General features: G+C 44.0%; 1 protein-coding gene across 50 annotated transcripts in view; it reads right to left on the bottom strand.

Moving 5' to 3' along the window:
- Positions 1 to 26,071, bottom strand: part of CACNA1C (calcium voltage-gated channel subunit alpha1 C) — a 459,731-nt gene that overhangs the window by 29,857 nt on the left and 403,803 nt on the right. For 22 of the 50 annotated variants that reach the window (XM_085568454.1, XM_085568453.1, XM_085568461.1 and 19 more), the window contains 4 exons: positions 25,883 to 25,966; positions 25,163 to 25,246; positions 6,004 to 6,036; positions 2,972 to 3,100 (listed from right to left, as the gene is read on the bottom strand). In XM_085568454.1, coding sequence (XP_085424580.1) covers positions 2,972 to 3,100; positions 6,004 to 6,036; positions 25,163 to 25,246; positions 25,883 to 25,966 — 330 coding nt within the window. The remainder of the gene's footprint in view (positions 1 to 2,971; positions 3,101 to 6,003; positions 6,037 to 25,162; positions 25,247 to 25,882; positions 25,967 to 26,071) is intronic. The other 28 variants (XM_085568482.1, XM_085568465.1, XM_085568473.1 and 25 more) reach the window with 5 other exon arrangements.

Here is a 26,071-nt window from a genome sequence, read left to right as displayed (position 1 = left end):
GCCTACAATAAAGACATAAAGGGATTTATTTTTTTCATTTGATAAGAGAAGGGGTGATGGTTTTAAACTGAAAGAGGGCAGGTTTAGATTAAATACTAGGAAGAAATTCTTTGCTATATGGGTGGGTGAGACATGAACAGGTTGCTCAGAGAAGCTTTGGCTGCCCCAGCCCTGGGCGTGTTCAAGGCCAGGTTGGATGGAGCTCTGAACAACCTAGTCTAGTGGAAGGTGTCCCTGCCCAAGGCAGAGTGGTTGGAACTAGGTGATCTTTAAGGTCCCTTCCAACCCAAACCCTTCTGTAATCCTAAATTCAACACTACTAAATCCCACAGGAAAAAATGAGAGAATATTTTCACTGGCCACTATGGAGATTTGACTAAGATCTCCATAAAGCATCTCAAAGAGATCTGAATATTAAAATGGCAAAAAATAATCAAAACCTTTAGATGAAGTCTGTAATTGTCACCTTGAGTCTTAGGACAGAATCCTCTAGCTTTTTAGGGGGCCAGACAAATCAGTATGTTTACCCCACAATGTGGCTGAAGAGACCAGCAGCTCAGAACTGGGCTCCAAACATTTTGTGTGATTTAGTTGGGACCTGATGCACACAATACCTAAGAGCTCTGGGATAGTGTCCAGATAGTACCTGAGGTGTATAACCTTAACAGTACTTATGTTTTCTGACAGTACTTCTGTTTTTCCCATCCAAATGTGTGGGAAAATGGATGTCTTCTGTCCTCTCTGTCTGCCCCTTCACTTCCTTTTCATGTTCTTCTGCTCAGTCCATTTCTCTCCACTAATGCACCTTCCTGCTCATCCCTGCCCCTTGTTCCCCATGGCTCCTTCAGCTCCCCACCTCCCACATCCTACATTTGTCCTCTGGCTCTGTCCTTCCTTGGCGTTACCACTTTGTCCTTGTGATTCTCACGGCCCTGCCGTGCCCTCAGCACCCTCTCACTTCCTCCTCCTCCCACTCCCCAGGCTGACCCTGTTGCTGTCTCTGCAGATGGAAACCCTGCTGAGCATTTTCCCACCGCTCCGACCAGTGCCCCAGCTTCTACGTCAGCACTTCATGCCATGCCCAGGGCACGTGGAAGTTACCATGGGATCTAACTCCATGGGTTCCTTGCTTATTTGGCTGCCCTGTGTGAGCAGAGATGCTTCCTGGAAGCATGTGGGGACACTGAAGGGCCTGTGCCAAAGTTTGCTGGGATCCCACATTCTCACAGTGGGAGTGGCCGAATTGAGAGCAGCACACTGGCTATTCTTAGCTACCAAAGGAGCCTCCCGGTAGTTGCAAGAGGAGGAGCTTGGAGCAGAGAATTCCATGTTATAAATGGCTAAAGGATTTCAAGGGAAAAGGCACTCGCTTGCAGCGCTGCCTGTTTTTTCCCCCTCCCCTGCTGTGGAAGATCCCTCCCTTCATACTTTCTCCCACCACCCTACAACCCTGCCTGAAGTGACTCTCCAGCTGAAGAGGTCTGAAGGTCCCTGGGGGAAGTACCAGGTGCTGCCTTTCCCATCCATCTCCTCCTCTCCAGCCACGACAAGTTCACCTCAGGGCGAGCTATTGCTAAAGAGGCTGGAGGGGCACAGGGGCAAGGGGAGGAGAAGCAGGAACTGGAAAGTGTGACTCTGTCCCCTGCATCAGGGCTGGCTGAGCTGTGCCAAGGGAATCTCATTCCTACGCAGGCAAACAAAACGGTTCCCAGTGGCACTGCTCAAATAACAACCTGGACGCTGGCAGCTCTGCAAGCAATGGAAAAAGTCACTGTGGAATGGATGTGTCAGAAACCTGCTGTGCAGGGTTAGGTGCTCTGGCAGTCAAGGAGTGTGCAAAATGAGTCCTTTGCATCAGCCTGGTGGTCTGGCTACCGGGACCACTGAGAGCTGCACTGGAATAAGTCTGTGCTGATGCCTGGTGTGCACGTGTGCTACTTCTGCTGAGAAGAGACAGAAGCTGCAATGAGCTGCAGCGCTGCAGGCTTTGGTCTCAGCTTGTGTTGTCACTGGTGAGGTTTAAGTTTTAAAGTATGGTTCAGTTCCTTTTCCATTTGAGTCAATACCAAAGCTATTGACCATTTACAGCCTCAGGGCTACTTAGTTGCTGTTTCAAGACTTGTGTGTTGTACAAGTTACTCTTTCATGCTTTTGCCCAGTGGTGTGTTCTGCATATTTGCTCATGTTTAGACCACTGTTTGTATTCCTGTGTTGTGTTTCCCTGCCACTTCCTTTGGGTAAGCCCCAGCTAACGTTGAGATTATGCTGGTCCAGTAAATCCAGGTCAAGTACTTTTAGAATGAAGGAGCATGCCATGCTTCATCTCTAACTATCATTTTACTATATGTGGCTAGGTTTTTTCTAGCAAATAACCGTGGTGTTTGTTTTCCTCCGAAGGTGATGATTCTTATCCAGTCTGATATTCTTCACTTCCTCCTATCTACTCTGAAACTTTACCTACCACTGAAATGCAACCTGTCTCCAGGGAAAAAAGCAGCAGCAATTTAATAACTTGGCATTGTTACCAGCTCAAAAGAGTAGGGCTAAAAAGGTGAATTCTTCCTGGATGAAAGTATGGAGGCCACACACCTCTAATACTCACTGGAAATCCTCAAAACAAGGCTTAAAGGAAACTTAATTGAGACACAGGCCTTCCCCCCATAGCTGTGTATTTCAGTTAGAGTTACACATATGAAATACAGTTCAAATTGGGAAAAAAGAAAAAAAAAGAGATTGAAGGGTTACAGACAGGCAGTAATTGAGTTGAACTGAACTCTTAAGGCTGTTCAGGAGTGTGTCAAGCAATTACTCATGTTTTAAAGATGAAACCCATACCCAGGCAGTCACAAGTTCCATTTACTTGAATAATTTTTGCCACCTGTCCCTGGCCACCTTTGAGCTCAGGCACTGGGGTGAAACCAAGGGAAATGAAAATGACTTAGGTCTTTCTGAGAGATAAGTGAAGGAATACCTGGAAGGACTTGATGAAGGTCCAAAGGAGTGTCCGGATGCCCTCCCCTCGGCTCAGGAGCTTCACGAGACGCATCACGCGGAAGAGTCGGAAGAAGGTGATTGAGATGCGAGAGTTTTCCTCTGCGTTCTGGAAGCCATTGGCACAGAGGCAGGAGTTACAACAGCACGAGAGGAACGAGGGCCCTGGGCCACAGAAAAGGCTACACCGAGGGTTCACTGCACTGTTCCTTGTCCTGCTGCTGCTCCCTGGGCTTCCACTCCCCAGCACCCAGGGACAGGCCAAGGCTGCTCAAGCCTGCCCTGTCTCCCATGGTGGTGAGGCTGCTCTGTGGGGCCTCTCAAGGCCATCAGCCTCTCCCTTCAGTTTGCCTGGGCTTTCAGGGATTAGGAATAGGATATGCTCATTCCCCTCCAATACATCTCCTCATATCGGAAAGAGGCATTTCCCCTTTGACCTTGCACTGGAGGAGAAAGACACTTTCCCTTTTGGCCTGGCTTGAGTGTTTTACCCCAATGAGCACCTCAGCCAACGGCTCTGGTGAATCTGGTGTCAGTCACCAGCCATGTGCTCCTTGCTCTGCTGGGAAACAGGAGCAGGTCCCAGATTTGCCCCTGGCTGCAAAACCCCATGGGGCACGGTGTGTGCTGGTGTCACTGGCACCACTGCCAGCCTGGCTGTCCCTGTGCTGCTGTGGCCATGCTCCTGCAGGCTGGGCTCTGGTCACTCACTCCCACTGCTGAGCCTTTCTCATTTCTCATGACCCCTTTGTACTTCCCACAGTCTGTGCACCGACTTTTGTTTTTTTAAAAACATTTTATTTTGGCTTGGCTGCTACTGTTCAAGCGTGGAGTATTTTAAAATAGTCTTTCTTCTGGCCTGTTTTTTCTCACAGCATCTGCTTTGTCCCTAAGCATTTTCCCCTGGGGTTGAAACCAGCTCTGACGTTCCTCAGCCTTCACATGTGTGAAGGCAACATCCATCTGAAGGCTGCTGCAGCAGCAGGCTCACCTGGCCATGGCAGAGGACTTGCTGCCTAGCTCAAGGGCACAGCAAATGCCAAGTTTTCCAGTTTATTAACCCCCTAAAATGCTGTGCCAAGCCTGTGGAGCTGGTGCCTTCCGGTAGCAGCACTGTGGGAATGTGACCTCCTGTCACAGGGGGAGATAACACTGTCACCCTGCCACTTGACCTGCTGTGGAGCAAAGTGCACGGAAACCCCCCTCTCTGCCCCCACCCAGGCTGCAAAGACTGCAGTTTGAGTCTAAACACCACCAAAGGAGCAGCTTTTAGGAGGAAGAAACAGTGCAGATCACCCCTGCTGTTAACTACTCACCACAGTGTAAACCAAGAGAGAACAGACCCTTTGGATTTCCTGTCACTGGGCAGTGAAAACAGCAGCTGCTTGCCTGTCTGCTTCTGGTAAAACCCAAGGCACAGGAGCAGCCCAGGTGGATGTTTCTGGGATGAAATGCCCAGATGCAGATGTGTACCTGGGTGTGCTCCTGTTTCTGAGCCAGGGTGAGCTGATGGGTGCACAGCTCCGTCCCTGTCCCTACGCAGCTGTGTGCTGGGTGTGACCCCTGCTTGCACAGAGAGCTCAACACTATGTGCAACAGATCAGGATTGCACCCAGCTGCAGTTTGTCTGTCTGTCTGTGGTGTGTCTGTCACCAGGTAACTTCCTCCAGGCTGTACCAAAGGCTGACACTTGCTGCCTGTGGAGTGACTGGGTGAAAAAGATTAGGGAGACAGGCTGTGTCACAAAAAGTCTGAGTGCTCCCTACACCTCACATCATTCTTGTTTGATTACTTGGACATCAGGCTCTGGGCTTCAGCACATTGGAGGGAGTTGGTCTGAAGGAGGAGTGGCCTCCAAGGAATCAAAAATCATGGCACAATATTCTCAGCGCTACAGTCACAGAGGGATAACTGTAAGGTCAAATACTTCTTCCAGTCCTGTACAAGCCAAGCTCAAATACCATCTAAAACAGAGCTGAGGTCCAAATTTAGAGGTTTTATGGACAGCAATCATGCTGTGGTTGTGACTAAATAACAGTGTTTTCTTATTCTACCTGCTGTTCTTCTGGTTGCTTTGGCCCTTGAGGTGGCAGCAAGTTAGGACATGGATCTGGACAGAGGTTTTAGTATTCCTTTGTCCTTCCTTGCTGAGAGGAGGCAGCTACTGTAGGCAGAAATTTATCTCTGCCCTCCTAGTGTCCTGGAGCAGAGAAAGTCTAAGCAGCAGATAAAATAGAACAAATCCCTCCCTGACGCAAATCTGCAACTTAGTGGCATCAAACCACTTAGCCAAAAACTCAGTGATGCCTCACAAGATTACAGTTATTTTAAAACTAGGTGGCTGTAGATTAGCTGATGCTTGAGTAGCCCTGCTTACTTCCTCCTGGCTTTCATCCAGCTTTTTGAAGGCATATTTTGAAGGCTTCCTCCTTGCCAGAGGGAGGTTCTGCAGAGTGGCAATCCAAGAACTGGAGCTACTGCAGCCCTGTGGGGGTGGTGTGGGAACTGCCTTGCTCACCAAGGCAGCAGTGTTCTGTGCACCATTGCACCACTTACTCTTTTTTTGTGCAAAATATGAACTCAAATGTTATAATGAATCACCTCATTGAAGAGGAGTTTCAGAGTCCCAACCCTTTTTTTTTCTGGAAGCTTGGACATAAGGTCACACTGCAAAATCATCCAGCGTCACATTGATAGTGACACGAGGACATAATTTGTGGCTAACAAGAAATCTTACCGGGTCCAGTTCTCTCTTGGTGGTTCATTAGAAGGCAGAACAACAGTTAACTTGACCAAAGGAAAGCTCAGGATGCACAAGAGATACACATGTGCAGCATATTCACAGCTCATGTGAACATCAGACTCACACCAATACATGACATGGCAGCTTCATGCACAAATAACTAGGCTGGGCTTGGAGAGAGAACTTGTGATCACGGAGAAGAGAAAAAAGGAGTGTGTTAGAAAGAGTGTCACAGAAGCTGGGAGGGTGGTCTGTATTTTTGGTCTTACCATAGAGGAAGAGCATTGGGTATGTTCAGCTGGCTTTAAAGAAAGGCAGACAGAAATAAGCTGTAATAAGTCTCCAGTTAAGAGCCCTAGTAAACTAGGTTTTGGCTAACACAGGAGCAACAAAATGGCAGAAGAGGGCAAAAGGGAATTTGGAAGAAATGCACAAGAGGCTGGGCTTATTCCCTAGGATGCCCAGGATCAAGCTGGCCGTGGCAGAAGTAGGTACAACTGCCTCTGAATTTGAGGTAAGCTCTCTCCACTACCACCACATGTGAGTCACCCCCAGTGTCTCCTGAGTGCTGGACACCCTGGCAGTGGAGGTACTGCACTGGTAAAATGTTTCTTGTATCAGCACTATGAGTTCAATACAGGGGCTGATTTAGCTGTCCAGCTCAGATACAGGCCATGTCTGCACAGGGACCAGCCAGCTTCCAGTGCATCTGTCTGATTTGTAAACCCATAATATCCCAGTGCTGAAGCAACACTTTCTCTTTATATATCCCCATTCCCTTACACACAGCTCTGGGTGAGGCAATGGGTTGGGAGAGTCTGACTGGCTCTTGGCACCCTACAACACCCAACACCAGCTGTGGAATGTGGGCTAGTGCAGCTATTTTGCTTGCTCTGCCTTTACCCACCTCACAGCAAAACCCTAGGCACTCAGTGGATGTGTTCTTGGAGACCAGGCTGAGCTGAGCCCAGCCCTGGTCACGCCTGGAAGAGTCAAATTGCTGCAGACACTCTGCCTGATATTCGTTGATTAACCTCTGGGGCCATTTCCAATACTGAGAGCAATTCTAAAATATACCCAAGGCTGCAAGTATCCTTAGGTGTAAGAAGCAGAATTGTAAATTAAATAAAACTGTCTTTATTAGGAGTCCTTCAGTTCAATAGTAATGTCATCCTTCAGGCCTAACTTCTACCATATGCCAAACCTGTCTGCTAAAGTAGCATAAAGTGGGAACTGATGTATTTCCTCTTCTGCCAGTGTCAAATTCCCCTCTAGTGCCATGGAAGGCTCCTGCAGCATGCTCCTGCTCTCCAAGGATGCTGCAGTAATCAAACTTGCACTGTATTACCTAAAAAAACCTGTAGTTTGGATGCACAGCCTATTTTGGTGAGATGGGCAAATGACAGCAATTAAAAACCCAAGGTACACTGTGGAGTTGCGTTAGTACCCAACTCAATAATTTGGGTTAACTCATTGGTTTGGTAGTGTCAGCTTTCATTGCTTTCATCTGCCTCTTTCACATGTTTGCTCTTGTGTTTTCAGATCACATACAGGCAAAAGTTGGCTTGAATACCAAATGAAGAAGCCATGCCCATAGAAACATTTCTTACAGGTCAGGCATAGATTTTGATTTTGTGTTGCTAGGCAAACATCTTTCCAGCAAAGCGCTTCTCTGTCCCTTCCTCATCCCCCTTCCTCTTTCTAATTCTGCAAATCACCTTTTCTAACAGTAGAAGGACCCTTATTCTCCTGCTTGCTGCGTTCCTGGTAGAAGGTACAAAGGCCCTTCAAAATAACTGAAAGCCTAAAAATTGTTGGGATTCTCCATCCTTCCTGGCTGATGATGTCTGTGCATCTATGACAGGCTGAAGAAGCCTTTTGAAGTGATATGAGATATTGTGCTTTCATTGTCATTTCCTCTCCTATTCCCTGCTATGCTTGTGCACAGTGTGTGAGTTCATGAGGGGAAAATCAACCCCCAGCTTTGGGTTGCTGAATACATTTTTGGATATCCACAAAGGTTTCAAAAAGGAGACAAATCCTACCATTTGTGCCAAAGGGGCATCCCATGGACCTGAGCACAGGTATCTGAGAACCCATTACTGGAACTTTCAAGTGTGGCCATTCCAAGCTCTAAGCTGAAAGAGCTACTGCTAGATTATCAAAAAAATCTTCAGACTTGCCAGTGATGTGAAATGCCAATTTTAGGGCAAGGACAGGCAACTGGCACCTGAGAATGTAGTGGTCACATCAGTTCCCAGAGACGGAGGCATGGTGACAAGCACTTGGAATTAAAGCCAGAGTCTGTTGCCCATCTGAAGTGGACAGGATTTCATTTCTACAAATCTCAGAACAATGTGGAAAAACAAACCCTCATCTGTTTAACATCTCTGAAAGAGCTTTTGGGGAAGCTTCTGCACTGAGCAGAAAGCACTCTTGGCTGTAGTGTCTCATTTGCAGCTGTCCCTGCTCCTGCATGGGGTTTAAGCTGCAGAGGAACTTCAAGCCTTCTGTCCTGCCCTTCTCTTTTGGGGCATGAGTAGCATGAACACACAGAATGGGAAAGGTCCACAGCAGGGAGATCAGTCAGAGGTGATGTTCTGATAAGTTTCCCTTGTACAGAAAAGGGATCTGAAGTATAGATCACAAATGCAAGGCCATATTTAGAGTTGTATATAAGGGAACTTGCAGACTGAATGGGAAAAGAAATATCTGAAGCAGGGTGCACCTGTGTGAAGGCACTCAGGGGGATGAGTGCAATGAGAACTGTTTGGATATTTTTTTTTTCTTTCTTTTTATGTCACTATGTTTAAAAAGGCAACAGAGATGTTAAGGAGCAGAAGAGGCCAAGAAAGAGCAGAGAAGGTTATAGAAGCCCAAGTAAAAATTCAGTAGGATAAAGACTGAGTGATCCCTGCAACATGTCTGAAAACCTCCTCAGGATATTGCTGCCTGCATATGTCTCATTCATGCTCGGTGTGTACCAAAGCACCAGCTTTCTAAACAGATAAATTGCTTCAGTTGTTGCAAACCTGTGAGCGTTCTTAGAGCCCTTACAGGCACAAAAGAGGAAGACAAAGCTTGTGCCCATGATGAAGTCAGGATTGCAAGTAAGGAAGTCTCTGGGAGAGAAGCCAGGTTTATTCAATGGAGAGATACTTACAATCTCAGAGACCACAGCACTGGATAAGGTAACTGTGTTCCTGGTAACCGTGCTCTGCCTGGGTAGGTGGGAGTGAGGTTTACTGGGAACTACTTGTGAAGAACACAACCCCTCCAGGTCCTGTTGAACCTCCATAATGTCTCACAAATCAGACTTGGTGTCTGATCCTGCCATCAAGCCAAGGAAAAAGTTTCTAATGGGTTGTGCTTTGGAAGCTAGGAGAGAAAATATTTGCTCTCCAGGAGAACCAGTCTCAATCTTTCAAGAGCAGCATCTAACAGAGTCAGTACAGTAGGATATTTATGCTGTAATGCAATCCATGAAATTCTGAAATTCTGATAAGGGGTGGTGTGGCTTTTCAGACCTGTAAAGACAGCAGCAAAAATATGAGCAAAAAGGCTTTGTATAGTCACAGTAGTATCAAGGTTCCCTGAAATTTCCATGTCTTAGATTATCTTATAGATAAAGATTTGGAAAAAGACAAGAAAGTGTGCTAATAGGCAGATTCAAATGAAAGTTTCAGTAGGAAATTCCCAAGAAGAGATATTAATCCCACCTCATCCTTGTGGAACACTGGAGACAGAGGACCAGTGGGAGATTTGAGCTTCTTTTGGCTGGTTTGCTGCCAGCTGTAATGGTTCTCCAGAGAAGCAGCACCTGAAAATGCCTGAAAGGGAACTTCATTAGATCTGTAGAGTATGTATTTAATCCATGTAACCACAGAGGTTTCTCCACTGCTGGGTATCAGTATCAGTAGCTGTTCAGCAGTTGTTGAAGCCTGACTGCACTGAGATGACAGGACAGGCAGGCAGCATTCCCATTGCTGATGGTAGCAATTCTTTTACACCACAGAACACAATGAAGATGAGTTCAACTCCCTTGGAGTGTATCTAGCCTTTGCTAGGAAGTCCAAACTGATCTTTCCCCAATGTTTGAGGAGAAAAACTTCCTTGCTTTTTACTTTCCAACAACACTTTCATTCGTAGGGAGGAATCCCTTTTTTGCAAGAGATAATTCAACCTTTGTGTTGTGTAGAGCATTTAAGCAGCTGATTGCACAATGTTATAATTGCTTCACTGGAATTGTCTCAGTCAACGCAGAGGTACAACTGCAGCCTTCTAGTTATGCCTGATAGCCCTAGGTTAGAAAACATGAGAGGAAATGTGTGTTTCAGATGCTGGCACCACAATATGACAGAGTAGCTTCATATTTCTCAGGAGAACGGGTGGTCAGATGCTTATGCTGCCTTTTGTGATGAACAATCTGCAATGGCCTTTCTTCACACAGGAGTCTGTGGCTCATGGATGAAGCTTCTAGGAGCCCACTCAGAGCAGCTGGTTGCTGCTGATGGATTTCTGCTAAGGTATTTCCTTGATTGCTGTTGAATTTGGAGAATGAGAAGTTACCAGTGAAGATGCCATACCTGTTGGAAATTTGGTCTGTCAGCCTTGTCCCATGACAAGGAATACATGATACACGTTCACTTCTTGCTTTTTTCTCCTCACTGCAGGAAGGGTGCCTCTGAGAGTCTGCTCTGCAGAGATTGCCTGAACAACCTGAAATGTTGTGTTCCTTTGCACTTGTAGGTTATCAGCCTTTTCTAGATCGAGGTCTTTGTACATAGAGGTCTCCTCCAAGAGTTCTACTTCAGCCATGCTGCATCTGTGACTTTGGACACCTGTGGCAGGAGACGTTCTGGGGAAATGAACTCATCAAAGCCATAGGTTGGATGTGGAGCGGAATTAAAGGCACACATTTGGCAATGACAAACCCTACTGCTCTTCTGGAGATGTTTCCTTCCCATGTGGTTACACTGAGATAGGACCTGTGAGGTTGTGAGTTTCAAGAATTTACCAATGTATGGGAAATAAAAGAGGTTTAGAAGTGATCTGTGCCATAGAGACATGGCAAAATAAAACACTAGACATCCTCTTGTATTTGGAGTGTCAAAAATCTGAAGCGACCTCAGGAGGCTGAGTTGCACAAGTCTTTGTGGAGAGCTGGAAAAAGTCAGGGCTTCAAATCAACATGACTGCTGGCAGGTAATAGTCTGCCATTCCACTGGGGAGTTACCACAGCTCCTTCCAGAGCCATCTGTCTGAGGTTTTAATCACAAGAACCCTGGAGATAACCCACCAGCCACCAAAAGTCTGTGAGGTTATTATGAAGCCAGGCAGAAACGTATCTGGTATTTCTCTGACAGGGAATACTACTTGCAGATCGCATAATTGTAAATTCCCACAACCTCACAGTGAAATCAAATTATTAGCAGGGGGAAACCATCCCCCCCCCCCCCCCCCCCAGAAAAAATCCCCCAAAAAACTCCCCCCAAAAACCTCCCCACAACAACAAATCACAAAAGCTTCTCAAACTATGAATTCTTCCTTTAAGTATGGAGCTTTTTGAAAATTTCTGGGAACATTTTGAATAAAACTAGCCAAAATTCTTATTTTTTCCCCTGCAAAAGTATTTTCTGTTAGAAGAATACTGATGCTGAAAGTCAAATGTTCTGTAGAAACATGCCAATTCTGAAACAGGCATTTCAGAAATGTAAGGTTGAAATCTCACATTTTGTCCTCACACATTTTAATTTGGTTTACATTTCCATTATAAATCATATATAACTGAGAAAAAAAAAATCAATGCTAGATTAAACTGTTTTTACTTTACTTAAGCATATGTCTTAAATATTGATTATTTCAATAGAAATGATCTTTTACTGGAAGTTTTTCACCTTTACATTTTCCTTCTATTTTAAAACAGAAAAAAACTGTTACAAGGGGCTTTTGGAAAGAAAAAAAAAATTGAGCCTTCTGTAGGTCTAATCTGGGTGAAGCACTAGAGGCTTTTTTGGATCATTTAATGCTTATTAGGAAAGGGCACCATCTTTCAGGAAAACAGGGACTTGAGGGGTGTGATGCTGCCTTTTCTGGGGCAAATGGTGAACACCTTGTGGATTTCTCTGGAAAAAGCTCTGAGGGTGTTCCAGTGCAATATAACACACTGATATTCAGACAGCTCTGCAGAGGAGACTGAACTCTCCTGCAGCATGGAGTTAAAATGTCATTTGTTGCAATGAGGAGAATTAGGGAAAATGTGACATCTGCAGTGAGGTTTGCCATTACATTTCTGCCTGCATGGGGGCCAAGAGACACCAAGTGTCAGCTCATCCAAATGCAATATATATGCATTTATACTTCACTGATTCCACATGATCTCAGACCTCTGGGGAAACATTACCATATCCCCATGCAACAAAAGCCTGTTTTGAATACAGTTAATAAGGGCAAGGTAACTTCTTAAGCAAATGAGTCCTGCAGCTATCAGTTTTTCTCCTTCATTTCCTATGTATTATAAGTTTTGAAATTCTGGAGCTTGCTTTTCTAATTAGCTTCTAATATGCAAATCATATCAATTTGAATAGCTTATTAATTAATTTCATATATATATATATATATATATATATCTCCATTAAATTGTCAGACAGAAGTCTTATGGTTCCAAGTACTTAAGGTAAATATAAGGAAAGTCAATTGCTTTTATTTGGTTGTGCAGATTACCCTATAGTGACAATTAGAGGACAAGTAATGAAAGGGCTGCTTTTTCACACAGCTAAAAGCTCTATTTTTCCCCATGACTTTCAGAAAAGCAGAACAATTGGTAAAGCATATCTATGCAAATTTTTCTTAATTTTTAAGATGTTTTAATAATCCTTCTCATTCGCTCTGGGAAATCAAGGCTTATGGTAATCAAGCCTGGGGGGCTCCTGAGAAAGAAGCAGATACTCCCCTATCAGAGATGTAGTGCTCATCTTCAGGTACACCTACTGGTCTGACTCAGAGAGGCAGGTCCAGCTTGCCTGTGTTTCATCATTTGTTCTGTGGGATAGGCAGCCAAAAGAAGCCCTAGAACATCTGGATGAGGAGGTGCTAAAGATGAACTGAGCCATGGAAATAATTTTTGAAAGGCTACACGTGTGCAGGACTTTTTGTTTTCCAGGTGGAGTGGCTTTGAGGATCTTCTGTTTGAGTAAGAGAGGAGAGGTTTTGCTGATTTGAACACCTCTGCCAGGAGCCATGTGTGATGAACCTTTTTTCATTAAACTTGGCTTTTCATTTGACCAGTTCTTGATTCACAAGGCAATGGCTCCCAAAGGAGATGATCAGTCTGTCCCAGCCTGAAGCAGCCTGAGGGGGATGACCTTGGGAACATAACAGGCCACTGAGCAAGGTGGAGAGAGAGAGCAAGAGTGAGAATTTAGCTTTCCAGCTTTCCTCACTTTTATTACCATCCATGACAACAGTGTCCCAGTTTCTGTTCTTGAGCAGTCCAATGTGCTTTACTGCATTTCCTAAGGCAAAGTTAATATGGCTTTTAAACATCAAACTCAGCAGTGTATTTATCACTGTGCTGGAAAGGGCAGTCCTCCTCCACCTCTTTAGAGAGATTTATGTTCTGAATTATGTTGTTCGTTGTTCTCTTCCCCTTTTTTTTGATTGTCTGGGAGGGAAGAGGGAGAGAAACCTGTGGGACAGGTTTTCCAAAAGGAGCACAGCCTGTATCTGGTTTTCATTCAGAGTAACAGTTATTTTCAAATCCAGGTTGTCCCATCCCAAACACCCAAATAAATCCATCATCTTGACTTCTTATCTGCAGCAGTGTTGTAAAAGCACAGCTGCTGTGGACGGTTGCAAGCTGGGAGATGTTCTCTGATACACTTGGCCTGCTCAGGCTCTTGTGTACGAAGACCATGACACCGATTTTGATGTCTAAATAAAAAAGAAGAAAAAGAGTGTTCAAAACATCCACACCAGTCCAAATGACTTTGTTGTGCACTGTGTAAGAACTGATTTTTCCATTTCTTGTAGCATCCCACAGCCTGCCTTGGAAATGAGAATGGCAACAGGGGTCTTCTCTGAGATGAACTTCCTGAGCCACTGATAGGCAGGAACTTTGTGTCCAACACCTTGCAATGCTCCATTGGTACTGAGAGGGTGAGTGACATCTACAGGCTCCTTCTTCCCTGCAGACTGGTGCTTTGAGGAATTCAGCAAACTCCCAGAGGCATGTCCTTCTGCTGCCATGTTTGTCTTCTCTGCACTGGATGTTTGAGCACTTCTGTGGATATTTGTTAGTTATTTCTGAATTAGCTGATTGGATTTCATGGTGTGGGAAAAGGACAAGGAAGAAGAAAAAATGAAGAACATACTGAAGCTTGTATATTGTATTGGGTGTTTCTGGGGTTTCTCTGGTCAGCCTCAGGCTGAATGGAGGAGGGAGAGCTTTGGGCTTTGTAGGGTTCCCAGAAGCACGTGAATTCAGAAGGAAACTTCAGTAGCATCTTTGCTGTTCTGTACAAGTCCTGACTACACTGGTGTTAAGGTTGGAAGGAGGCCTGTGGTCTGCAGGAAAATCCCCACCCCTCAGCATAAATCTGGGAACTCCTGGAACCAGAGAGAGACTGGACCAGGAGCAGGTTTTCCTAGGAAGGGAAGCAGGTAGGCTGCCACCTGAAAGATTCCACATGCAGTGCTGCCAGGACCCATCCTTTGGGAAGCCCAAAGGCTCTGGGACAGTCTGAAGATGGATGAGCCTTGTGCTCAAATGAAGGCTTTTAAAGAAACTGCACATGCTGGTGGAAGCAGGAGAAAACCCAATCCACCTTGGTTTCAAAGCAATAGGTCTGTGGATTGCAAGAGGCTCTGGATGACTGTAGGTGAACTATCAGCCCCTGTCAGTTTTGTGTAATTAATCTTTGCTCAAGGGAGGATATCCAGAGATACCCGCAGCACAAAAAGAGAGATTGTTATGAACCATTTTCTTCTGAGATTTGTAGCAACTAGTATTTAATTCCCAGTCTGTGTCTTTTCATTGTCTTTTAAATCAGAAGGTTATTTAATGTTGATGCAGAACATTTCCTAGGAAAAAACCAGCCTACAGACTCATTGGATTTCCATATGATATTATGGGATACAATAAAGTCTGAATGTGTCATTCTGGGATTTGAAATGCCAATCACAGGCATTATCAGAAAACATTAGAAGTGGTCATATGGAGATTGGGAATAGATCTTAAAAGATACTGGGCAAAATTTTCTTGCTCTACACATCTTTCCAAGAATAAATTATTATTGATTTGATGAATTATTTGGTAAAAAACAAACAAGGGTAAGGGCTGTTTAGATTACATATAATGCTCACTGTGTGTGATTTACTGTGTTCAAGTATGGTCAAACAGTAGAGTCTCAAATTCCCTGTTTTTAAACATAAATTTGTTTTGATGTTTCCCTATTAACAAGTGTTTCTTTACAGCTGAGACATCTTTGCCTTCATGTCTGTTCATCTTATATAATGATGTCTGGCTTTGGATGAAGGAGATTTTCCCCCAGCCACTCAGACAAGACTCAGCAGGCAGCACTGCTGGCTGGTGCCTCAGAGCTTCAAAGTGGACTTGGAGAGAACAACTGGGGTGTGACCAGCTGGGATGTCCCATTACTCTGCAACAGCAATTAGAGCCAAGTCACATTTTTTGGCCATCAATCAGCTGACCATAAGCTGATTCCAGTCTCCACAGCTTGGTCATCTGGCTGCAGCAGGGAATGGGTCCCATTTAGCAGAAGCCTGGGAAGATATATGAAGCAGAAATGGTTTTGTTGGCATGTTGTGCCAGACAGTCTCCACAAAGAACAGATCAGGGAGCAAAGGTAAGAGCACAACCATTTAAAAACCAGATGTCTATTAAGAAATAATAAAAGAACCACCCCTCTTGTGTTTGCCTGGCTGGTGCATGAGAATGTAGAGGAAGCAAGGCAAGAGCTAAATGAGAGTGACACATTGACTATATTAGAAAGGGTAAAATTAATTATGTGTTTACCTTTGATTACAAATCTGGGTGAGCAGCAAAGTCCCCACAACTGGATGTGTATTTGATGGGAGGTCTGTACATTTGGGTTTGCAGACTGGTACCATCATCATGCTGAAAGGCTGCCCAGTGCCTCACACAAAAACCCTCACCAAAGGGAGCAGCTCTTTCCCTGGACTGATGGCATCTTGGCTGAAGACAGAGAGGAAAATCTACTGCTACATAAGATAGAGGGAAACTTCCTACTGCTTTGCTGCAAATGTCTGCTGCCCAAGATTTCAGCAAAATTGGGAAAAAATCACTGGAGAAAAGAAGATGGGGGGAAGAGCAAGATAAAGAGGAAAATAAGTAAAAAATGCTTGCGTTGTTTCTTCTCTTCTTCCACTACCTCCGTTGGTTTCATTGCAACTGGCAGTGCAGCCTGGGATGAGTTAGAATTTCTCTAAAAATGTACAAGATGGTGAATGCTATGAGGTCTTGTAGCACTGATACTAAAAGCTCTTGTGATTTGCATGAAGAACAGGAGCTTTTGCAACAAAACTGAGTGAGTGAAATGCAGGAGTTTGTGCCCTCTCTCTTACTGCAGCCTATGTAGAACAGCAGGAGAACAGCAACACTGGAAAATTCCTTGGGCATTCTCAGCAAGGTAGGTCTGAGAAAAAAAGAGAATTAAATGCCAGAAACATTTTTCACTGCTTCAGGGAATTGCCCAAGACGGCAGAACCAGCTGGATTTGAACTCACCTGTGCACCTTTTTGACCATCTAACTTAGGGTGCTTAGAGATCATTAACATTAATATATTTAGAGATGATCTAAGGAATCAAGAGTCAAGAAAAAATCAAGGGATTTCCCTGTGGATTCATATAAAGATACAATCTCTATTAGAGTTCAGGGAAAGTTAAAAGAAACTTCTGCTAGGCAAAAAGAATGATTTATCCTGGCTAGCAAGCCAATGGAAAAAAATAATCAGCTTGGGGCAGCTCTTTTAAATTTGAGTGTTTTAACTAGTTTTGTGGAAAAACACATTGGAATTAAAAGGAAAATGAAATATAACTGTAATATATCACAGACGTTGATGCCAGAATATTGTAGTGAGTTTTTTCTTCAAAGTACTGTGATAGAAAAATGACAAGTAAAAATAAATACTGGTCATAAAATGTAGATATAGGCTTTTTAAAGAGCTCTTTGTACTGCAATGAAGATGTCATACACTGATTTTTACTATTGAACCAACACAGGACAAAGTCTGTGGTTCTTTGTGCTCCTACTATTAGCTTTTACTGTTATTTTAACAATAATTTACAGTCAAATAAGAAAACGGGACTTCTTCTCTAAAGGCCTTAAAACCCAGCAAGGCTTTGGGTATGTGCAAGCCTGCACTAATTAAAAGCACAATTCACTCCTCAGGGCAGTCAGTGAGATGCTGTGCACCACCATTTTAGACATTTTCACTCAGAAGGACTCCAGACAGGTTTTATGCATCAGGTCTTACAGTTATAGGGCTGTCTAACGTTCTTTTTGCTGTTTTCACATTTAGCTTCTAAAAATTTGTTCTCCTGGATTGTTTATCTTCGGTTTCTCCTATTTTAATTAACGAGAATGTGTGTGGTTAAATTTTTCCAGTAAGTCAAACTTATTTTTATGCTACTCTTAAGTCTTCCCTGCAATAAAATACATTCTGATTTTTCCGTGGGCCTGGAATAATGTCAGAAGCCAAGTATAACAATTTTGTGGAAATCACAATATTGAGGTACATCCTTAAAATTGGGTGGTATGAAGAGTCTTTCAAAGTGGGAACTATGTGCCTTCTTCTTATGATGCTAGTGCTGCTAGCAACAGCTCAAATATTCAGGGAAACTGAGGAAGGAGTCATTTGCATTTACTATCCCCTTCTTTTGCAGAAAACACATACTTTTTTCTGATTGTCCATATTTCATATAGATTTCCATACAGAAAAAAGTTGTGCAGTTAGCAAAATCACCTCTTTTAAAGAGCAAATCACATTATGAACTCTGGAAATGCACTCAAAATACCAACATTTTAAAGGCAAGAGATTAAAAAAAAAAAAAAGAGGCCCCATTTTCATGACAAGTATATACATGAATAAAACCAAAAACAACCTTGTTCAAACATGGTTGTGGTTGGATAGTCATACCATACTTCTTTCTCACCAATACAGGGTGAAAAACATGCACTAAAATTGTTGATTAAGCATGGGAGGTGATCAAATTCAAATTGATCTAAGCCTAATCTGTGGAAGAATCCAGGACAGTTCTCCTGATGTTCTTCAAAAGCAAAACAAAGCTCTTGCCACTTCTACAGCTCACAACCATGCTTCAACGTGGCTTCCTACAGCCCGGGCCACCGTGATGTGTTACCTGAATTATTCCAGTGATAAAAATACCACCAGATTAAAAAAAAAAAAAAATCCAAACCAAAAAGGCAAACTAAATCCACCCTCCCCCACATTAATTTTATCAGTAGCTTTTCCAGAAAAAAAACCCCAAGTCACATATACATACATATACACGCACACAGGGAGAGCTCAGGACTACGGACAGCTTCTGGGATGGCAGCAGTAAGGGTGTGACAACGCAAGATGTCAAAAGAAGCCACTGTGCTTCTCCAGCCCTTTGCTACATAATTTGGAGGCCTCTGCTACCCAGATGGCATTTGAGAGGAAGGAGGTGTGGGGGGGGAGATGTTTTCTGCCTCTTCCGGAAGGTTTGGGTAAACAAGCTCGCAAGCTGTGTGGGCATTGCAAAGATTTGCGTCCGGTGGCAGCAGCCGACGGCCGAAATCTGAGCAGCAAAGGGCGTGGAAGCGGAGAGAGCCAGACAGGCAGAGAAAGACGGACAGACAGACAGACAGACGCAGCGACAGATATGAATGGCAGTCCCAAGTGAGGGGCAGGCTGGGTGCATGTCGTCCTTCCCGCGATCCTTGCTCCCTGGAGGGGTGTGTGGTGCCCGGGGCTGTGCGGCGGGGCCCGGCGCTCCAGTGCCCGCGCAGGCGGCGGCGCCCGAGCGAGCGCTGCAGGGCTGCGGCCGCCGCTTCCCGGCGCTCGGGGAACTCGGGGGTGAGGTGTGGCTGGGGACAGGGCAAAGCGAGGGAGAAAAGGAAGAGAGGCAGGGTGTGGGTTCAAAGGGAGGAGCGCGGCAGAGGGTGAAAGGGAGATTTAGGAATAGGCTTTCAGGTATTCTAAAGAATGGGAGCAGGAGCCTGTGGCAAATAATATGAAGCGTCTTGACACCAAAAGCGAGATGATTGTAAAAAAAGGGCCTCGTGTGCCTGGTTTAAGCCTGAGTTGCTTTACATCAGAAATAAAATAGACTAAATGAGAAATCGCTGCACAAGTCTCCAAGTCTTGGGAGCTCAATGCTTTGGTATTTCTCTGGCCTTACTGCGCTCAGGATTCAACTAAGCTGCAACCCTCTGCTGACTCCTAACAGAATTCGGAAAACTTTCCAGAAGTGTGAGGTAAGAAAGTACTCAGCTCTCCTGAACACCCGATGGACAAACATCAAACCATTACCCATAAGGCTGGGGCAAGACAGACCTGACCAACATTTTTTAGGGAAGCAGCACACCAAGGTGGGGTTTGTGTTTCCCTGACCTTCTTCACAGGAGGGCTACTTTCTGAGGCACCTATGTCTCCTAGATGCCAACACACAACACTGCACTCCCCTCCTACCTTTTCCCCCATTAAAACCCCACCATTTCCATCAAGCCTCAAACCACTCGCAATGTTCACTCTTAGGGAAACGTGCTGCTACAAAAGGAGGGCATTTTATGCATGGAAATACTCCATTATTTCACAAAACCCCTCAAGTCAGTGGTTCTCTACCCCTGACAGTTCTCATCTTCTCATCTCACTCCCTGACTCATCACGTCTGCTGCATTGCTTTGTGGACCTGTGCTGGGTAACTCCTCCTGCCCTGTGCCTCCTGCAGGGTTCACAGACACACTCAGGCACTGTGCAGCTGTGGCATTGAATGAACAGGCAGGGTAGAGACCTGTCCAGATGGTTTTCTCAGTCATCCTCATGCACCCCCAAGCACAGCTGACAAACACAGAGGCACCTGCACATGCAGACATGCTTAGAGGCACCAGCAGAAGCCCTCAGAGACAGGCTCACAGGTAGGCACAAACCCTCCCTCCCTGACAGCCTTTCCAGACAGACAGATGGAATCAAACACTCACCACCCCCACTGTCACTGTGCTGCTCTGGAGACACACGTGCTCCCACCTGGTCGTGCCTCTGGAGCTCCCACACTTCTGCAGGCCATGAGCTGCCCTCTGCAGCTGGATGAGCCACCCCCAGAGGCTCCTCCAGCAGTGGCACTGAGAGGAGCATTGCTTTACTGGCAAGTGAGGACTGAGCCATGCAGTCTCTTTGGTCTGACACTGGCAGGGGAAAGGATGAAGGAAAAAGGACACTGTGGAGCAAGGAAAAGTCAGTTTTCCTCTCCAGCCAAGGGGAAGGAAGACAGCTTTCCCAGTGACTCAGGGTCTGACTGTGTTTCTTTCATTATTTTGGGCACTGTGGCACAGCACAAATTGAGCTTGATTTTCCCATTTGATACAGAGCAACAAACAATAATGAGAAACTTTCTCTGCCTGGAGGATGGGACAGCAGGCTGTTAGTTACCTCTACAGTATTCAACTCCAGGTGCTGTCTGCTGGTGTGGAAAGGAAGGAAGTGCTTGGAGCTACTTCTGGGATGATATAGTTCAAATCTACTGGGTTTTTTTCAACTCCTGTAAGATTTTTTTTTCAATTATAATAGAGAGTAATAATTTTTACCACCTTAGCATTTTCTCCTAAGGAGCTTAAGGGTTTTGTAAACTCTAATAACAGTACTTTTAAAACATAAGGAATAATAACATAAGGAACATAAGGAATAATAACAGTCTCCACTGATGGGAAGACTGAAGTACAGGAATCTAATAAAAATCCAAAGAATATAATCCACAGACCCTACATCCCAGGCATGACACCATTTTTCATCTTACTCTGCAAAAGTCATTCTTTGTCATGAAGAGAGCTGACACATGGTAGAGGTGGTCTCTGCCTTGGAAGTTCTTTTTTTACGAAAGATTAAAAAGTCCTTTCCTCTCTCTTTAGTTACTTAAGAAGTGGCATAAGAGTGCCTCAAAACAGAAACACTGAATATTTCAAAAAACTTTTGGGGAAAAAAAAATAAATCCAAAGAACTTCATTTTGTGGCTAGAAAGTTAATTGTACAGCAGACACTGAGAGGAAAGCTTTGAAAATGCAGCTTCAGAGTGGTGCAGTTTAGAGGTGACTGTGCCACCCTGAAGTTTGTAAACCCACCAGATTTTGACCTTCTCTGTGCCCTTTGCACTTCCTCAGTTGTGTGAGATGCCTCTGTGTGTGTGTGGAGCTCCTTGGGGGGACCTAGGAGATGTTCCCAGGTTGCAGGAAGCCCAACATGATCGGACTTATTGCTTGACATATTTCCCCACCATGGAGGTGTTTTAGTGAAGGCTTCCTGAAGGAGAAATGCTGATGAGGGGCCTACCTTGCAAACACACAGCTTCCCATTATTTTGGAATGCACAGCCATGCCAATGAATGTCTGCTGAGCTGGGCATGCACGTGCACACTCACCCACGGGCATGCAGAGGAACATTCCCGCCTTCAGGAAACTCCCAGACACACTCATCCATAACCAGGTCCAGCTCTCACAGTGAAACAGTCACACACAGCAACCTCTGAATCCATCAACAGCCATTCACTGCAGAAATACACATGAAATACTTGTGCTTGCATTCACACTCCTTTCCCCCCACACATGGGTTTATGTCTGCACACTCTCCTGTGGATTTGTAGCCCATACAGACATCCAAACACGCTTAGGGATGTGGAGCAACATTAATGGAGCGCACACACAAACACCCACCCATGCACACTCACATATATATTAACAAAGGTTTTGGTCTGGGAAATTCCTTTTCAAGAAACAAAAATAAATGGCAAAAGAAAAAAAATGAAAGGCAAACAAGAACATGGGGAACTGCACAGACAAGAGCAAGCACATACCTACACACACACACACTGTGGAGGCTGTCAGTCAGTCAGGGCTCTCCTCACAACTACAGCTCAGTGCCTGCTGGGTTTGCTTCCCCTGAGTGCAAATGTGTGGTGAAACTCAGATTTCAAGCTTATGTGTCTGGCTGCAGGTCAGATTGACCTGGACCAGGAGTCTCCATCTTCTCTTCTAACTGACCACAGTAAGAACTGACCCTTCACTCCAAGAGTGGCACCTTCCAAGATCCTACCACAAGCACTCTTCAGCTTCTAAGGAGTTAAGCAGAAATATTTTACCTGCACCTGACCAGTCTCAACATCTCCTATTAGTGGAGCTGGTTGGCATTTTAGGGTTTATTGTCTCTGTCCTTTTCAGACCCCAGCTCTCTCAGAACAAGACAAGACAGTGTACAGAAACACGGGGCAGGGCTTGCTCAAAGCCACAGACAGCAAGGAAGCGACAAGCCCCTGAGGAGATGGGAGAAGTGTCTGATAAACTGCCTCACACCGCTTGGCAAGATGACAACCATCCGTTCAAGATGGGCTGCTACTTCCAAAGCCCATTTTCTACAGGTGTAACATATCAAGTGCTGCTAGCAGGGAGGGAATCTGACAGGACAAACCGACGTACAAAACATTCTCTTATTCAATAAGGGTTATAAGTGCAAAGGGATTTCAGAACATTTCAGAAAAAACTCAATCCATAGCTGCCACTTATTTATCAGTGCATCAAAAGGTTGTGCAAGTTTTTAGTAACAAACATTAGAAACTAGTAGCAAAGGACTTGCCTAGATAAAAAGAGAGGGTTTAAACATGCCAAGTAACAAAAAGATGTGTGCAGAGATCTGTAAAACTGTATAGAAGGAAAGGATTCTTTAGAGGAAACAGAGGGACCATCACACAATGCTCTTCACAGCCCTTAGTAAAAGAGTCAGGGCCAACCCTGCTGCCTCCTCACCTAAGACAGGTGCTGGTTGTTTGGACAGAGGCATGCCCTCATTTTTCATAAGCTTCTGTAACAAAAAACTGGATTCTGGGCTTGCCTGACACAAACTTGAATTGAGACAGAGCCTTGTCACTGGCAATTAAACACACCAGCACGGACAGCCCTGGAGACTGAAGATCACAACAATCATCAGCAGACATGACTGTCTCAGCAAGATGCTGAGAAGGAATGTGATTTATACTGCTTAAATTTGGTGTCTGGCAGCCGGGTGTCTAGACAAACCTAACAAACCTAGATGCTCACCAGTCACCGGTGGGCACCTCCAAATAGCAATTTATTCCCCTGTCACAGACGTGGCCAGGGTGCCTGGGAGGGGAGCATCCCTCACCACTAGCAGCAAGAGGTCACCTGGCTGGGACTCTTTTCCTCTCAGAAAATGGAAAATAATGAGGAGATGAATCTAAATTTCTTCACAAGGACCCATTGGATTTTCCGGCAGTCTACGATTTCTGACTATTTATATACCACAACAAAAGGATTTCCTTCTTTTCTGCTTAGAAGACTTTTGTATGGATTCAAATATATCAGTCAGGGAAGTCTTATTGATGTTTAATGTGATTCATTTCCAGTTCATTGTGTTTATTCCCTCCAGTGCCATATACAATTCTCTCTCTGTGGATGAGAATTGAACTTTTCCACAATCTGAAGGTTATTGCCAGGTTCCCTACTTAGTTTGCTTGTGACAAGTGTGGCAGAGGAAAGGTTTTAATTTCATTCTTAAAAATTAACAACTTCAGCCTCACTGTAACATCCCTTAACAAAGTCAGACTAATATCTACCTAGTGAAAGGGTAACCAAAATTGTTTACAACATTCTGTGGGAAATGTTGTAAGCAACTTTTTGTGTCCAGAAAGTAGGACATTTAAGAGATGCAAAATAAAAGTTAATTTTTAGTTAAAAACTATTTTTCATTCTTTCAAAAGACAAGGAAAATAAACTAGCTTAAAAAAAATAAAAATTCATTTATTCAAAATCAAAATGTTACATCTTGAATATATATTCTTGTTTCAGAATTATACAATAAAAAAGGAAAAAAAGAAAAAGAAAAAAAGAAAAAAGTTGAACAAAAATTACACTAGAACCAAGGTACGAAAATATTTTGTTTGGAAAGTTTCAAGTAAGGCATTTTTATTTTTCAAAACACTGCCTGATTATTTTTATCTAAACACAGCACTGAGTGAAAACTATGCTGTCACTTCTCTGCTTGCAATGGGCTGCCTTTACAGCACACAATTCCAAGATGGAATGTTTATTCAACAGCCACATAATTTTGAAAATTCATGACTGATTTTCTATTCTTTAACATATTTACAGCAATTTTATTTCAATCTTTCTATTTTCATGGCTTTTATAAGGTGGACTTTTCAGTGTAATTCTTGTCCATGGTCATAAACCCATCATAGTCTTTCTTTTGGAAATCTGTTTCCTGCCTGTCCTTTGTCCATTTGTCCTATAATTCTATATCCATCTACCTCCAAAAAATGAGCTATAGGAAAAAAAAATTGCCTGCTGTTATTTATTTTCTGCACACCAGATGCTCATTTCAGTCTCCGTGGCTCACTCAGTCCTTCACCTGTCTGCTGAGATGGGTACGAGTGGGACCAATCAGTGCCAATTGGGCTGGTGCAATTTGAGATATGGAGCAAATTAGGTTGCAAACAAACAAAAAAACAAACAAAAAAAAAGACTCTGGTGGAACTCTGGTGTTTTGTTTTCCTTTGGGATTTCTGCTTTATTTTTATTTTATCTACCTTTGTTTATTCTTATTTTCACATTTGAAATGGAACATTAGGAGCAGGTTCCTCTAGACAGAGACAATTTGGTCTTTATTTCTTTTGGAAGAAGCCTGAGTGAGGAGGCACAGGGAGGATTCTTGTTTTGGTTCCCTCAGTTCCACCTCGAAAGAACTGACCTTTATCTCTCTGTGGGGTGGAGAAATTGAGCTGCCATGGGAAGCACAGCATAGCACTGGGCAGACCAAAGTCCTGTTTGAGCAGCTTCCCATGGCACAAAGAGATTTTTCACTTACATTCCACATTTCCCATCACTTTTCCTGCTATACAGTTTAATTCATGCCAGGCGGATTATGGAGGGAAGAAAATGATGCAACAGTCAAAAAAGTCCTTTAAGTCGTTCCAAAAAAATTAAAACAGAATAAAACCAAACCAAATAAAATGAAAAAAAAAAAAAGAAAATAAAAGAGCTCTTTGAAACAAAACAAAAAGTTCTGAAAATAAACTCAAAAGAAAGGAGGAAGGGGGAGGGAAAAATAATAAAAAAAAAAGAACCCGGGAAAGATGAATGTTAGAGCAGGCACGATCATGGACAGACGCCAGCTACTTACGTTCACCTCGGTGATTGCTATATCAACAATGCTACCCACAACAATCAAGGCGTCAAATGTATTCCATGCATCACAGAAATAGTGCTGCATGTGGCAGAGAAGCCAAGGAGAGAGAGAGAGAGAGAGAGAGAGAGGAAAGGAGGAAGAGGAAGAAAGAATGAGAGAGAGAGAGAAGGGAGAGAAAGAGGGAAAGGGAGAAAAGAGGGGAAAAAAAAGTAAAAAAGTAAAATAAAATAAAATGAAAATAAAATGAAAACAAAAGCATGAAAGAGGGAGAGAAGAGGAAAAAAATAAGAAAAGAAAGAGGTTATGTGGGCATATTAAATAGTCTCTTACCACTCTACAGTATTGGTTGCTCAAACCTCTGTAATGTTTCACATGATGGAGGGTATCAACAAAAGCCTGGTTAGTCAGAAAGTTACACTCAAGCATGTCTACCTTTTGGAGGGAAAAAAAGCACACACACCCCAAACTCTGTGCGCTTTCACCAGTCACAGCCTTGAGGCCAGCTATGACAAGTGAAAAAGAAGGAGGCATTTCCCCCCCTCCTTTTTTTTTCACTGGGAGAAGGAGAAGGACGACGGCAAGTTCAATAAAAGCATGACTAGAGGGAGAAAAACCAGAAAACAAAAAGAGAGAGGAAAAAAAGAGAGAAAGAGAGAAGGAACAGCAGAGGAGGAGGAGGTGGTGGTATCCTGGGGAGGGTAGAGTAATACTCACATTAGTTTCACTGAGAATGACGTCTATAATGCTGCCAATTACGATGAGGAAGTCAAAAACATTCCAAGGATCACTAAAGTAACCCTACATAAGGAAGGGGCAGGCAGGATGGGGATTAAAAAGGAATGTTAGACAGACAAAAACAGTTCAAAATTACCATTAGAATTTCTGCCCTGACACCTCAAGGGG

This window comes from Lonchura striata, chromosome 1A (assembly GCF_050655825.1).
Source record: "Lonchura striata isolate lonStrDom1 chromosome 1A, ASM5065582v1, whole genome shotgun sequence".
Taxonomy (NCBI): Eukaryota; Metazoa; Chordata; class Aves; order Passeriformes; family Estrildidae; genus Lonchura; species Lonchura striata.
This window is presented reverse-complemented; position numbering and strand designations above follow the sequence as displayed.